Here is a 15,389-nt window from a genome sequence, read left to right as displayed (position 1 = left end):
TGTGTAGACGTGAACTTTATGGACAGTGCGTAAATATTCTGTATAGGCTGTTGCGTCAATTTGCATGTCTGCCAAGTTTTATTTTCAGAGATATCATCAGAATGTTTACATGGTATAGAAGTTGGTAAATATGATTCACTATATTTTGCTTTTCAATTGCTATACCACTTTAATTTCTAATGACGCACAATAAATATGTGCCAAATAGCCTACAAGAAGCCTTTAGACAGAAAGTTTTCGTGGACTTTTAAAGACTGTCAAAAGGGTTGCCAAACAGGGATTTATACCATAATAATAAATAAGGAAGAAAGAACAAGGGTGCCCAAATTAATCTGATCTTACTGTCCTTGTAGATTGTCTAAAAAAACAATGGCTATTATTACTGAGTATGCTGTTAACAAAAATGGGATATATGGAAATATTCAAAACACATTAAAAAAAAGGAAATTCAAAGTTTGATATCCTAAGTATAGGCCTACCCGATAAGCTTGTAGGGCATTTGTGCCACACATTTTGTGGACATTTGATTTCATCGCAAGCACGTGGTGTAATTGGTTAATTTCATTAATGAGGCAGATCATTAATGCCAAGAAAGGGGCCAGTCTTCTTATGTGATTGACGTCTTTTTTAGCCTCCCAAAAACTCCCCATGCCCTACAAGCCCATTAGAACTATAAAGCAAGCCCTTACTAAATGTGGACTGAGGTTGTATATGCCCAACACTAAGTTCACAAATATTCTTTTTTGACTTGGTTCCTATTTGTTATTATTTATGGCAAATGGCCTATGTTAAACAAACGAAATTTGATGTCAATGATAGGCCTAATATGTAATGCAAAATGACTTCATGACTAGACATGACTTTTTTTTGCGTTGAAGACAATACTTTTATTCGATTGGTGTGTGTGTGTGTGTGTGTGTGTGTGTGTGTGTGTGTGTGTGTGTGTGTGTGTGTGTGTGTGTGTGTGTGTGTGTGTGTGTGTGTGTGTGTGTGTGTGTGTGTCAGAGATAGAAAGAGAGGGGTCATCATTTTTGCTCAAAATCTTTATCAGAAAATGATACTTTTTGACAGCTTATCAAATGCTCAGAAGCGTTGAGTGTTTTTTTCTATTAGCAAGACAGGGGACCAAATTTACTGTTTTGAATTTATAACAGCTGAGATGTCAGTTTTAAAATGTGGTTGTTTTTATGTTTGATCCTTGGGAAAAAAGGGGGCAATCGCCAGTATGCTTTAAATGCTACACTGACTTCAGATTTTACACAGCCATCATATTTGTTTACATTTTAACAAAACAAAAGAACACCACAACAACTTACTGAAATCTTTCAACAGTTGTATATGTCTACTTTGTTTACACTTTGCATTAGATTGTCTTCAACAACCCAGTGCCTTTATTTGCACTATTGCATTGGATTTGATCACATTTTTTAAAATGAAATAAAGGTCTATGGGCCTATATTAATTTGTAGAATCCAAGGTGTCCAACTGTCTGACACAGACAAACAGGTGTCTTACTGATCACCAAGTTAAGAAATCACAAGGTCAATGTCCATTTAACAGAACGTGATTGCTTTAACTGATCTTGTTCCAACTTGTGTTCTGCAGAGGATGACTACATGTACCGGTCAGAGGAGTGTGATGACTTCATGCACGAGGGCAACCACACGGACAGTGACATCCACGAGGACGACCTCGAGGAGAGCGGAGAGCTCATGAGCGGGGACGGCGGCCTGGAGCAGCACGAGGAGGACGGCGGCAGAGACAAAACCCCGAGCCCCACGTGCGCGCAGGGGCAGCAGCAGTCGTCGAACGGCCAGGGCAACCAGGTGAAGCCCAAAAGAAAACGCTCGGGCTCAGACTCCAAATCCGGGAAGCCGAGGAGGGCGCGCACGGCGTTCACCTACGAGCAACTTGTTGCCCTCGAAAACAAGTTCAAGTCCACGCGCTACCTTTCCGTCTGCGAGCGCCTCAATTTGGCGCTGTCACTCAGCCTGACAGAGACACAGGTGAAAATCTGGTTTCAGAACCGCCGGACTAAGTGGAAAAAACAGAATCCTGGGGCGGACACCAGCGCGCCAACGGGCAACGGCACGAACGGTCAGAGTAACGGTTTGGGCGGCCTGAGCCCTGTCAGTCCGTCCCCTCCCATGGGTGGACATCTGTCCATGCACGCCAGCTACGGGGGCCACCACGGGCCGGGGGGACTTGTCTGCACCACGCAGTTACCGTTTTTGCCCAGCCACGCGGTGCTCTCACCCTTCATGCTCGGCTCGCAAGCATACGGAGCGCCCACGTTTTACACGCCTCACTTGTGAAAACCAATCAAAAACACTAACAACAAGCCAACTGAACACACAGAAGGACTGCTGTAAATATGGAAATAGACACTTTTATACCTATTCCCCTTGAAGTCATGTGTTCAATAACTTTGTAAAAGGTATAATATTTTAATAATATTTGAATAATTTCTAATGATCTTGAAAGAATGTCAACTGCAAATTTAGCTTGCGTTCAGGGATTATAGGAAACCCTTTTAATGCACTTAGAAACTTTGTTTATGGTCTTGGAGAATATTTATCCTGAGTTTACGCACAGGTGTAAGCTCTGCTTGGATATTGTTTCTTTTTTCTTTTAAAGTTGTATTTAAAAATCTGTTTGATAAACTTCTATCATAACTGTAAATAGTAAGGTGTCAACAGTCCTATTTGGAATGCGATGGAAGAAATACAGAAACTGGTAATAAAAGTGTGTATAAACACCATGGATATGGCTATTCCACTCCCGCGCTATGCCCTCGCAACGTTAGCCCACAACGGCAACAGGTGCAGATGGTGGTTTATAACTGCGCTATCGACAGGCCTAGTCCAGTGGTGTGTGTGTGTGTGTGTGTGTGTGTGTGTGTGTGTGTGTGTGTGTGTGTGTGTGTGTGTGTGTGTGTGTTTGTGTATGTCTAGGATATCTCTAAAATATTTGTAGTTCCTTAAATGTGCAACTTAATCTGGTGAGCTGTTCTTCTTAATAATAATAATAATAATAATAATAATAATAATAATAATACTAATAGAAATAATAATAGTAATAATAGGCCTAAAATAATAATAGTAATAACCCACAAATATCTACACAGTGAATTATTGCAGTGTTTATTGATTGCAATGTTTTATGAGCAGTAAGCCAGAGAAAGTGAATAGCAATCTAATCGGTGTCATGGAAATAGGCAAAAGTAATTGGCTAAAATGGATTGTGCTTTTACGCATTTTAGCCTTGAATGGAGGGTGGTTCAGCGTTTTACTATTGTGGCAAATTGAATAGTTTTCAGAAGGACATCAACAAAATGTTTTTCCTTTGATATGAATAATGTTTTATTAGTGGTAATAATTCTGGCAATTCCATAAAATGAGCATACACCAGTTGATGAAGTTAATTTGTTCTAAAATCGACCCTCAATTTAGGCCTATTAGAATTTGCGTTTCCCTACAATTACAATATATTCGTAATGCACTTTGACGCGCAAAAGAACATCGAACAGGACAGTGTAGCTAAATAATAATAATAATAATAATAATAATAATAATAATAATAATAATAATAATAGTAGCAGTAGCCTAGTAGTATTTTTCCCAGTGCAATATAGAGACTGAATGTTTGTCAATGAAATGGAACATTTAAAATGGCACGTCTGTGCATCTGATAAGCTTGTCATAATTCAAATAAATGTGTAATCTGAAGCCATAGGTTGACAGTTTGGCACACAGTCGGCACCACAACAATATTCCTCCTTGTGATAAGGCGTTTCGTAGTGGAATTATATTAAAATTATGCAACACAAAAGACCTCTTAAAAACTATACAGTGAAAGTGACTGCAAATGACGTAGATTATTATAGCAGCATGTATATTGGGTTTTACTCCCTTGCTATTGTAGCTGAAAATAATGTAGCCTTACTTTCTGTAGTAGGCTAACCAACACCAACGTAGTAGCCAGCGTTTGGTGCTTTCTGGGGGTTTGCAACAGCCTAAATCCCTATTGTCTAAATATCCATATATCGAGTTTGCCTAATCGGGTTAGCCTAGGTGACTATTTGAGGACACATCGGAGAGGTTCACCAGGACGCATAGGTTGACAGCAGCCAGAGCCAGTGCAGTCGTCCTGTTACACCGGGGTATCTTACTTATCAATTTTCATGTAATAGAAATGTAATAGAGCAATATGAGTTACCAGAATTAAATTAAATTGCAAATAGGCTACTAGCACTGACTCCCTGATGCGACAGAGCCACGCGCTATCATCGTAGACTGAACTTTACGCATTCTGTTGCGCAAAACTTTGGCTAGTCACTTTCTGTAATACAATTGTAGCACTGCTGAATATTGGTAGGATTTTGGTGACCAACAGGCTAGGCTATTTCAAAGTCATAATGGTAAAAAAAAATTGTTATCACGGGCTGACCAACTAGGTTCTGCCAGCCAAAGTTAGCCTACAGGTGTTGTGGCGGTGGGAGTGTTAGATCAACTAGACCATCCAAACATTTATCATGTCGCTTTCAGTTAGTGATCAACAAAACAACGTTTATACCACCTGCGTAGACATCCTGCTAAACAAAGTGCTCTACTTACACAGCCTCGTGGGGTGAAACTGTAGGCAAACAGCGCGCGCAGTATAAAATTGTATTGACCTTCTTGCCCAACTCGCTCCTATCGAACTCCGATTTCTCTCCTCATTTCCGCTGATTGAAAAGGAGAATATTCTGCGTCATCCCATTAAGGTACGGGGACCAAGAAGAGACATTTCTGTGTTACTGTGTCATTAACGCAAGCTGGAGTCCACTTTTCTTTTTAACAGCCAGAATGTACGAAAACAACGGAAAGGAGAACTAGACTACATGGCAAAAATAATATAGCCTACACAATGAAGAATTGCTGTATTCAAATTAGTAGGCCTATTGAACTGTATTTATCTACTAGTGTAAATGAGTGACTGCAATTACATTAGGCAGTATATTCACAAACCAATATTCACAGTTTATAATAACTATTAATAAACGTAAATTCATCTTAAAATTAATAATATTTTAAATATATATATATAACAAGAATAGGCCAAAATGAAACAACATACCTGCTGTAAAACACATAGCCTACACACACACACACACACACACACACACACACACACACACACACACACACACACACACACACACACACACACACACACAAACACACACAGACACACACACACACACACACACACACACACACACACACACACACACACACACACACACACACACACACACCTATAGTTAATGTGGTAAAGAAATTGATTTAAACATTAGGGTGAAGACCATTTTTACTGAAACAGTAACATTTCCACAACATTTCCACTGTGCATCAAATGGTACACTTGTGTCAGTGCACTGACGTTAACTGCATAGAAAGTGACACATGAGGTCTTAAGTGCGTAGTATTGAGGGAAAGTTTGGATTTTCAGTGCCCTGAATTTCCAGAGTGAGCATCCTACACACGCAAACATAGTGCCCGAAGTGCACATGTCCAGTATTGCACAGCTCAACAGTAGCAGAACAATTGCACACTTGGCCCTGGGGCAAAACCCAGGCATGCCCCCCCACCCCCCACCCTACAGTACACACACACACACACACACGCACGCACGCAAGCACACCTGTGCCCTACTCATGAGCTCATCAGAAACCCTAACCCACTATCTCTCTCTCTCTCTCTCTCTCTCTCTCTCTCTCTCTCTCTCTCTCTCTCTCTCTCTCTCACACACACACACACACACACACACACACACAAACACACACACACACACACACACACACACACACACACACACATACACACACACACACACACACACACACACACACACACACACACACACACACACACACACACACACACACACACACACACACACATTTTTGAATTAATTGCTTTTAAGGCTTTTTAAGACCCCGCAGGAGCCCTGTGGATGACTGTATTGCTTTGTATTTAAAAGTTGCCATTCTTGTGAAAGCTCTGAGGGCCAGATAAAATTGTTCAGTGGCATGTGGCCCCAGTTGTGCCTCAGTTTGCCCACCTCTGGGGTAGACTGTTTCTGTTGAAGTTGAGAGTTGAGAGTGAGTTGGGGTGTACAGCTAATGTTGTGGTGGTGTTGTAGTGGTGTACAGCTAATGTGAGGGAGTATACTAGCCAGGCCATGCCCTCCTAGTGACGCAACACCTTCAGCGTTGCTGCCAAGAGCAATGTACATATCATTTCTGATCTCCCGAAAAATCGGGAACTCCACCCACTTTGTCTGGAACCAATGAACCAGTAGCAAACCAAGGTAGGCGAGACAATACTGCTGTTTGAGAAACGCTATTTTGTTATGCTCTAGGTCAGACCAAGTCTCGAAGAGATTTGAAAGTCGATGATAATCAGGCTAGGAATTAGCCTAGGAACTCCTATACTGCCTTCAGTTCTACACAATCGTCCTGATCTGAAAGACTCACTTGTGATTAGGTCTGGTGGTAACCAGGCAAGCTAGGAATAGCCTGCTGGAGCTGATGGAGAATGGTGAGCTCTGCGTATCACAATTTCTCGGTTTGATACAATATCGTTACAGCCTGATGGTATATGGCTAAGTGGTAACTGGTATGTTCAGGGAAGCAGGGTGCGGGGACAAGGGGGTCAGTTGTCCCGGGCACCAGGGAAAAGTAGGGCCCATAATTGGGTTCTCACTACATTGTATGTATGGGGTGGTAGGGCCCTTTCAGATGACTTTGTCCTGGGCCCAGCCATAGCTGTCAGCAGCCCTGGGTATGTTTGTGATTGTGTGAGTCGAATGGAGGTGGGTTGGGTCAGTGGTTTACAAAGTGGGGGCCGGGGACCCCTGGTGGGGCCACAAGAGGGTACTAGGAGGACTGCAGCAGGTTGGCAGGAAAGGTATCGCAGAACAAAATAAATAATTGAATACATTAAATGATTAAAATAAATCAAAATAAACAAAAAATAAGTCAAACAATATTGCCACGGTTTAGTCTTCTCTGTCTCTAGTCTTCTTCTTCTTCTCTGAAATGGCCTTATTTACACACTATTCCACGCTTATCTGTATTTATGATTTTTCCTGCTGTAGTTGCATGGATTTAAGGAACACAAGGGACCACAATGGAAATAAGTCTTCTGACTTTTTTGTGTACATCCCTGTCTATTTATCCCGTTCAATGTATGGTTAATGTTGCTGTACAATGTTTTACATGTAATAGACTAAATACATTCATTCATTCATTCATTCAAGGATACACAAACTACATCAACTTGTGAAAGGTGGTTCACAAAAAGAAAAGTGTGACACAACTCATGTCGGGGGCTTGGCTGGAATACGTTGTGGAGTATATGGGGGGCCTTGTCGTGGTACAGTTTGGAACCTGGGTTAGGGTTTACGGCTAATGTTGTGAATGGCGTGTTGTGTTGTGTGTTGTGGTGTGTTGTGTTGTGTGAGTGTGTGGAGGTGGTTGGGGTATAGGCCTACAGTTCATGTTGTGACTGATGTGTTAGAGTGTGTGTGTAGTGTAGGTGGGTTAAGGAATACGGCTAATGTTGTGACTGGTGTGTTGTGTTGTGGTGTGTTGTGTTGTGTGAGTGTGTGGAGGTGGTTGGGGTATTAGGCCTACAGTTCATGTTGTGACTGGGGTGTGTGTGTGTGTGTGTAGGTGGGTTAAGGTATACGGCTAATGTTGTGACTGGTGTGTGTGTGTGTGTGTGTGTGTGTGTTGCTGAGGGTAACCAGGGCCGACGTCTGACCACAGATGGAGTCGCCTGACTGTTCCTGTTGACCGGCGCGGGAAATAAATGACCACACACACACACACACGCTTGTTCCCCCTGACCGGCTGGACAAATAGTATAGTAGTAACCAAGGGGGAGTGAAGGAGCACACACACACACACACACACACACACACACACACACACACACACACACACACACACACACACACCCTGGGATGCATCAGTCCACTGAGTCCTGGGCACATGGACCTAACCCCAATTTCTCTCCAGGCCGCCCAGCTGAAGCTGAAGTGACGCCGACCGCTTGAAGTGTTTTCACAAGAGTGCTGTGTGTGTGTGTGTGTGTGTGTGTGTGTGTGTGTGTGTGTGTGTGTGTGTGTGTGTGTATGTGTGCGTCTCTGTGTGTGTATGTGTGTGTATTGCTCTTTTCTCCTGCTGCATTTACGACTAATCACAGACGGGCTAAATACAGACACTCACTTTCTCCCTCTTAGATACTTACAGTACACTACACAGTACCAATTACTCTCTCTCTCACACACACACCAACGTGTATCAACAACAAGAATAATTATTATACCATTATGGAGTTGTTAAGTCTTTACAAATCAAGCTTTGTGTCTACAATGCCAACACTTTGTGTGCGTGTGTGTGTGTGTATGTAATTCAGCCATCCAGCAATGTGTGTTTTTGTGTGTGTGTGTGTGTGTTTCACAATTCACGCTTCACAGCTTTCTAGTTATGCTTCCCAGCATGGACTGTGAATACTTTGGGTGTGTTTAGCCCTCAGGTATGGGGTTTGTTCCCTGGTCAAGCCAATGAAAACGCTTCTAAAGAAACGTATAAAGGAGGCTGACGCAAAGCATAAACACGCAGAGCAAATAACAAACACTAAGAAAATGTGCAGAAATACATGTATTTATTTATTGTTGATGTGAGATTTGTGTCAAAATCCCGAAGTGAGTGGCATCATGGTGAAGTGCAAGGCTTGGCAAGAGTTGACCATTTTGATCATGATAAATGGGATGCTTTTGATGGTTGTGAAAAAGATAATTGTGGAAAACTTAAACTTGGTACAGACACAAACGTGACAAGGTTGAATGTGTTTTTTAGAAATTATCTATATTTTCTACAAAATATTTGATAGGAATAAATTATAAACACAAACACATGGTAACAAAACATACAGTACTTGGCATGACATAAGCCCACATGCATCATTTAGCTTAAGGGAGAAATTCATGACAGTTTTTTTTTCACGTTTTTTTAAGTATTTACATGAGCGCGCGTGACAAATACATTGAACAAAATCACTGACGGAACAAAATTGCCAAAAAAACAAAGAAGTACACTATCATCACAACATCTATTTCGATATGCAAAACCAACCGCACAACCACATCATTTATAAATATATGAAATAATTAAAAAATATGTAAATTATGCAAATATATAAAATGAGAATTGAAAACACGTGATACAAAAGCTTTATAAATTTACGTTGAAAACGGAAGCTGAAATAGTGTGCATACTCTGTGCCAGTATTTCTTGTGTGTAAAGCTGCCTGAGTTGAAGTCTCATTTAAGAGTAGCATCTTGGATCAGTATGTGGCTATTATACTCATATTGAAGTATAATGGGCACATTGGTTGGCAAATGAGTTCAAATGAGAAGAACGGTTCCCTTAATGTAAAACATCACAGCGTTTTCACTCTCTGATTTTTAAGACTGTGGTGATGTAAGTGTTGTTAGTTGTAAGATTTTTCCATTCGCTTACAACTAAGTCCAGTCGCTAACAACTAAAATGTTTTTGACTAAAATGACTTCACTTGACATCTTAGCAGGCTGTGCGTGGTATTGTAATGCTATGGTGAGTTATCGCTCCATGTTATCTTGGTGAACTTGTGTGTGTTTGTTGTTTTTCAGTTGAGTTGTTGGAACCGGTTGGAGAACTTCTCGTTTTTCAGTTGAGTGCGTAGTTGAACTGGTTGGAGAACTTCTCGTGTTTGCGGCTGTCCATCTTGTTCATCACGGCGGTCACTCGCCTCATGGAGCTCCTGAAACACACACACACACACACACACACACACACACACACACACACACACACACACACACACACACACACACACACACACACACACACACACACACACACACACACACACACACACACACACACACACACACACACACACACACACACACACACACACACACACACCACAGAGGGAGGATTAAAGAAACTCCTGTTCAAATATATCAGTAAAATAAAATAAACAATGAATACCCTCATTATCCTTCATTATTGATTCTTAAATAAGCATCCTTGTAGTGTTGTAATCCAACGCCCCTATAATCCACCCCTCTCAGGACACAGACATGAGGTCTGGGTTTCTTTCTCTCAATTGAAGAGCAGAGATATATATATATATTTTTTTGTCTTCCAGCATTTGACGAAAGAAAACTACCGTGGGTACAAAATGCATTGTTGGTCAAAAGTAAAAAAGTACAACTGTCTGCCTCCCACCAAGAACGGTGTCTGTGAAAGAAATAATTAGTTAAGGACTCGATCTAAGATGTCCAAGATATCCTCATTTAGGACTTTTTGTTACCCAGCCACCTCTATTAATGACTAAGAACAACACAACGAATATAAAATAAATATGAAAAAAACAAAACAATGCTGGGTAATTCTGAGAACTCACATGTTTAAGACTTGACAGCACAAAATGCATTGCAATGACAGCAATAAATAATAATAAATACTTCTGAATAAATAAAGATGCTAAATAACTGAGAGAGATGTGCTACTGACTTGTTGAAGACCTTCTTCTCGAGTCGCGAGCGCGAGGTGTTGGCGTTCTGCTTGAGGTCGGTGAGGCCGGGGTACTTCTTCTTCTTCTTGCCTTTGCCCTTGGCCCCCTTCTTGCCCTTCCCAAACGTCTTGTCCGAGCCCAGATCCTCCCCCGTCGCCGCCTCGATCTCGCGCATCAGCTCCGGGTCGCGCCAGTCTGGAAAGAAGTTTTCACATTTTTGTTATACTGCAAAAAAAACCCCATATATAGTCTGAAATGAACCACTGATCAACATGGACATATTGACAAGAAATCATCAGCTCCAGGTCACGCCAGTCTGCAGTTATAGAGTTTAGTATATTGTCATTGAATATACAAAAAACAGACAGATATTTTGACATAAAATATGCTGGAAGAGTTTCATCAGCTCCGGATCACGCCAGTATGAAATCAAAGTGTTTATACTGTCATTTATTGAATATACAAAAAAGAAAGAAGAAAGTGGACCAAACTGACAAATTTTGACATAAAATATTCTGGAAGAGTTTCCATTAGCTCTGCGTCTGTAACAAAGTTTTATATTTTTTAATGTAATGACACAAATATACAGTCTCAAGAGCTCCAGGTTGTACCAGTCTGGAAAAAAAGTTTTCATATTTTTATTATACTGAAAAAAAAACCCCTATATAATCTGAAATAAACCACTGACCAACGTGGACGTATTGATAAGAAATCATCAGCTATGTTCTGGGTCTCTCCAGTCTGTCTATAATTAAGTTTTTATTGAAGTTTTTATTTTTTGATTTTGTTAAATAAACTGGCAGGAACATAACCTGGAGTGTACCACAGACCGATGAGGACGTTTTGACATGAAAACGATGGTCTTTTCAGGGTCTTGCCGATAAGCAACTGAAGTTTTAATTTGTTTCAAATGCAGTATACTTGCCTTGCTGTGATAGCTTCATTACAATATCTTCCTTATTGGATTCACTCATTCATGAAGTATATTTGCTGTGCTGTGTTAAAAATAAACAAGTATGTTCATCCCCAACATACCCTTCAGATTTTATGTTAGCTGGACATAAAAAACAACAACTCAAATTTTCTAGCCTTGCGTTTAGCACATTTCCTTACTTTAAATACACGTTTAGCCTTTTGTTATACTCTTGTAATCTTAATACCTCTTGTCCACTACTCTGTGGCCATAGTTAGCAACTGTGTCCTCTATTTTGATATACATAAAGTACTCCACTCTGCCCTTGTGTATTTTACTCACTCGATGAGTAAAACGGCCAAACGGTGATAAGTGTTTGGCAAGTAAAAAACGAGGCAAATTAAGTTCTAATTTTACTTTCGTGTGCCATACCGTGCAAATGAACACCCCACCACCACCACCACCACCACCACCACACACACACACACACACAGAGACACCCCATCACCCCGCCAACACTCTCCTCTCTGTGGTGTCAAAAATGTGTAGGGGGAGGGACTATTATGAGTGACTCTGTGTGTGTGTGTGTGTGTGTGTGTGTGTGTGTGTGTGTGTGTGTGTGTGTGTGTGTGTGTGTGTGTGTGTGTGTGTGTGTGTGTGTGTGTGTGTGTGTGTGTGTGTGTGTTCATGGCTCCTAAGCTGCACTATTTGAGAGCTTCATTTGAGAGGGCTCATTTGAGGTGTGTGGAATGACAGTGGAACTCCCACCGGGCCCCAGAGCAGCTCATAAAGGACACACACACACACACACACACACACACACACACACACACACACACACACACACACACACACACACACACACACACACACACACAGCCACACACACACACACACACACACACACACACACACACACACACACACACACACACACACACACACACACACCGCAGCTCATAAGGGACACACACACGCGCGCGCGCACGCACGCACACACACACAGTGCAGCTCATAAGGGACACACACACACAAACACACACACCGCAGCTAATAAAGGACACACACACGCAAGCACACACGCACGCACACGCACGCACACGCACACACACCGCAACTCATAGGAGGGACACACACGCACGCACACACACACGCACACACACACAGCGCAGCTCATAAGGGGCACACACACACACGCACAAGCATACACACACACACAGCGCAGCTCATAAGGGAAACACACACACATAGACACACACACACACACACACTGGTGAGGGGCTCTTATTGAGGGGCTCCAGTCTTGTGGGGGTCTGATCGCTCCCCAAAGCCCCCACAGCCTCTCCTCTTTATCTGTCAACAGCTCAGCACATCTCCCCCAGCTGTGGAGGAAGGAAAACACCTCCTGACACACACACGCACGCGTGCGCACACACACACACACACACCTGCTCATGCACGCACACACGGGCACACACACACACACCTGCTCATGCACGCACGCACGCATGCACACACACAAACACACACACAGACATAGGTGCGGACACATGCACACGTACACACACAAACACAGACAGACATAGGAGCGCACACACGCAAGGGTACACACACACACACATTCAAGGGTACACGAGCATACATGCACGCACACAAACAGACAGAGGCGGAGATGCAGATACCCACACGCCGCTGTAGATATGGATACACACACAGACAGGGATTCATACGGACTCCCAAAAGAGATACCGTACACGCATGTACGCAGCACACACACACACATTTTCAGACAAACACACCCACACACAGGTACTCATTCACACATACACATACACACACGTGGGTGGGCGCACACGCACACACACACAGGCGTGTGTACACGCGCGCACACACACACACAAACACACACGCACACACACACACACACACACACAAACACAAACACAAACACATACGCACGCATGCACGCACACAGGCACGAACGAACGAACGTGCGCACGCACGCACACGCACAGACACACACACATTTATGGCGAGGAAACCTTCCATGTAGATCCACACAGAACAAAAAGCCACTGAAATCCTGAAAGGCTGAAACCCTGTCTGTGCGATCAGGGCTTGTGTTAAGAGGTCTCCTACACGGCAGCTTGGTGGTGATTGCCAACTAATTCACTCTGAGGAGCCACTTAAACGCTAAGCGAAGTGAGCGGTGGACAACGGGGTGCAAGGGAATGCTGGACTGGGCTACTGCTAAAAAAGTATCTGCATCCAAAAATATCCGAAAGCTCTCCAAAACGAATATTTGCCATGTCACAATGGTGATCCACATGCTGGGATCAAAATACTGTATGTAATACATTTTTTTTATATATATAGTTTAAATGTTTAAAAAATATCCGCACAGGGCCTGGAGGACTATTTATTACAGTCTTTTTAACACATCACAACATTTGACAATTATGTATGCAACAGCGATAGGGATGTGTGTGTGTGTCTGTCTCCCTTTCTGTGAGTGTGTGTGTGTGTGTGTGTGTGTGTGTGTGTGTGTGTGTGTGTGTGTGTGTGTGTGTGTGTGTGTGTGTGTGTGTGTGTGTGTGTGTGTGTGTGTGTGAGTGAGTGGGTGAGTGAGAGTGTTTGTACTTGTGTATGTGTCAAGAGAGAACGTATGGAAATCTGTACTCGTGTGAGTGTGTGCACTTGAGAGTCTGGGTATGTGTCTGTGCGAGTGCATGCACTCGAGAGTCTGTGTGTGTGTGTGTGTGTGTGTGTGCGTGTGTGTGTGTGTGTGTGTGTGTGTGTGTGTGTATGTGTGTGTATATGGGTGTGTGTGTGTAAAAGTGTATGCCAGTGTGTGAGTATGTGTGCTCGAGAGTCTGTGTGTGTGTAAGGTCAGGAGATGACAGGAGAGTGAAATGAGAGGCTGACAGTGAGAAGAGGATTAATTCTAATTAACCAGCTAATTACATACAGATGCTATTATATATAGACACTAATTAGGCCATACATACACAGACAGACGCCAGCGCAAGACGCTATTTCACAAGCCAGTGGTCACTAGATCAGCAGGGAGAGCTGCGGCAGAGGTCTTTGGTGTCTATTAAGTAATTACCAGGCAGGCCGGCATGCTATTACGCCTCTGCCACTCACTCACCTCACACACACAGCACTCAAGAGACGAGACACCGGCAACGTTCCAGGCAGAACAATGGAGAGAAAATGGAATGTCCCAAATGGAATGTTTTAAAACGGAATATTCGTAATGGAATGCTCTGACTCTAAATGACATTTTGGCCAAAACCGGCATACTGCAACCAAATAAAAAATGATGCACACAACATATACTCGGAGAAATGCCATGCTTCCTTGTTAGTATAATAAGAGCTTCATTTGAAAATTGAGTATTCATATTTGGACACATGGATCTGTATAGGTAGTAGAGTTCTACTGTTCACAACAAACAACAGACAATGCCACTGTGAGGAGCTTTACTAGTGAAGCCTCAACAAAAAGCCTTTTGACCATTTTGATACTTAATGGGAACAGATCTCAAAACACAATTTCCTTCCAACACAGGTAACTTATCTGAGGAAACCAGTGTACTTGTCTTACAATCAGCTGACTCAGCACTGGTTGGACCAAGTTTGCGGTGGTGTTTTTTTTTTTCAATAACAACACAGTCTATCTACCTCATTAGGAGCAACAGAGTAAGCAAAAATAGTATAACAGATATGTAATATCATGTGCTACTGCCGTACGCACACCGTGATTTTACTTTTACTTTTGACACCTCTGGACAACAGACAACAGACAATGCCACTGTGAGGTGACTTAAAAGTCGAGCCGGAACAAAAAGGCTTTTG

At 42.4% G+C, this 15,389-nt stretch overlaps 2 protein-coding genes across 2 annotated transcripts in view; one reads left to right on the top strand and one right to left on the bottom strand.

The window, feature by feature from the left end:
* Nucleotides 1-2,315, top strand: part of nkx1.2lb (NK1 transcription factor related 2-like,b) — a 3,066-nt gene extending 751 nt beyond the window's left edge. Inside the window, exon 2 of the mRNA XM_063190535.1 lies at nt 1,606-2,315. Within this exon, the coding sequence (XP_063046605.1) occupies nt 1,606-2,315 (710 nt within the window). The remainder of the gene's footprint in view (nt 1-1,605) is intronic.
* Nucleotides 2,316-8,708: 6,393 nt separating this feature from the next.
* Nucleotides 8,709-15,389, bottom strand: part of uvssa (UV-stimulated scaffold protein A) — a 38,981-nt gene continuing 32,300 nt past the window's right edge. The window contains exons 15-16 of the mRNA XM_063189553.1: nt 10,616-10,811; nt 8,709-9,854 (exon numbers count right to left, since the gene is read on the bottom strand). Coding sequence (XP_063045623.1) covers nt 9,761-9,854; nt 10,616-10,811 — 290 coding nt within the window. The 3' untranslated portion in view covers nt 8,709-9,760. The remainder of the gene's footprint in view (nt 9,855-10,615; nt 10,812-15,389) is intronic.

Source organism: Engraulis encrasicolus, chromosome 23, assembly GCF_034702125.1.
Source record: "Engraulis encrasicolus isolate BLACKSEA-1 chromosome 23, IST_EnEncr_1.0, whole genome shotgun sequence".
Lineage (NCBI taxonomy): Eukaryota > Metazoa > Chordata > Actinopteri > Clupeiformes > Engraulidae > Engraulis > Engraulis encrasicolus.
Note: the sequence above shows the minus strand (reverse complement) of the source record. Positions and strands in the feature narration are given on the sequence as shown.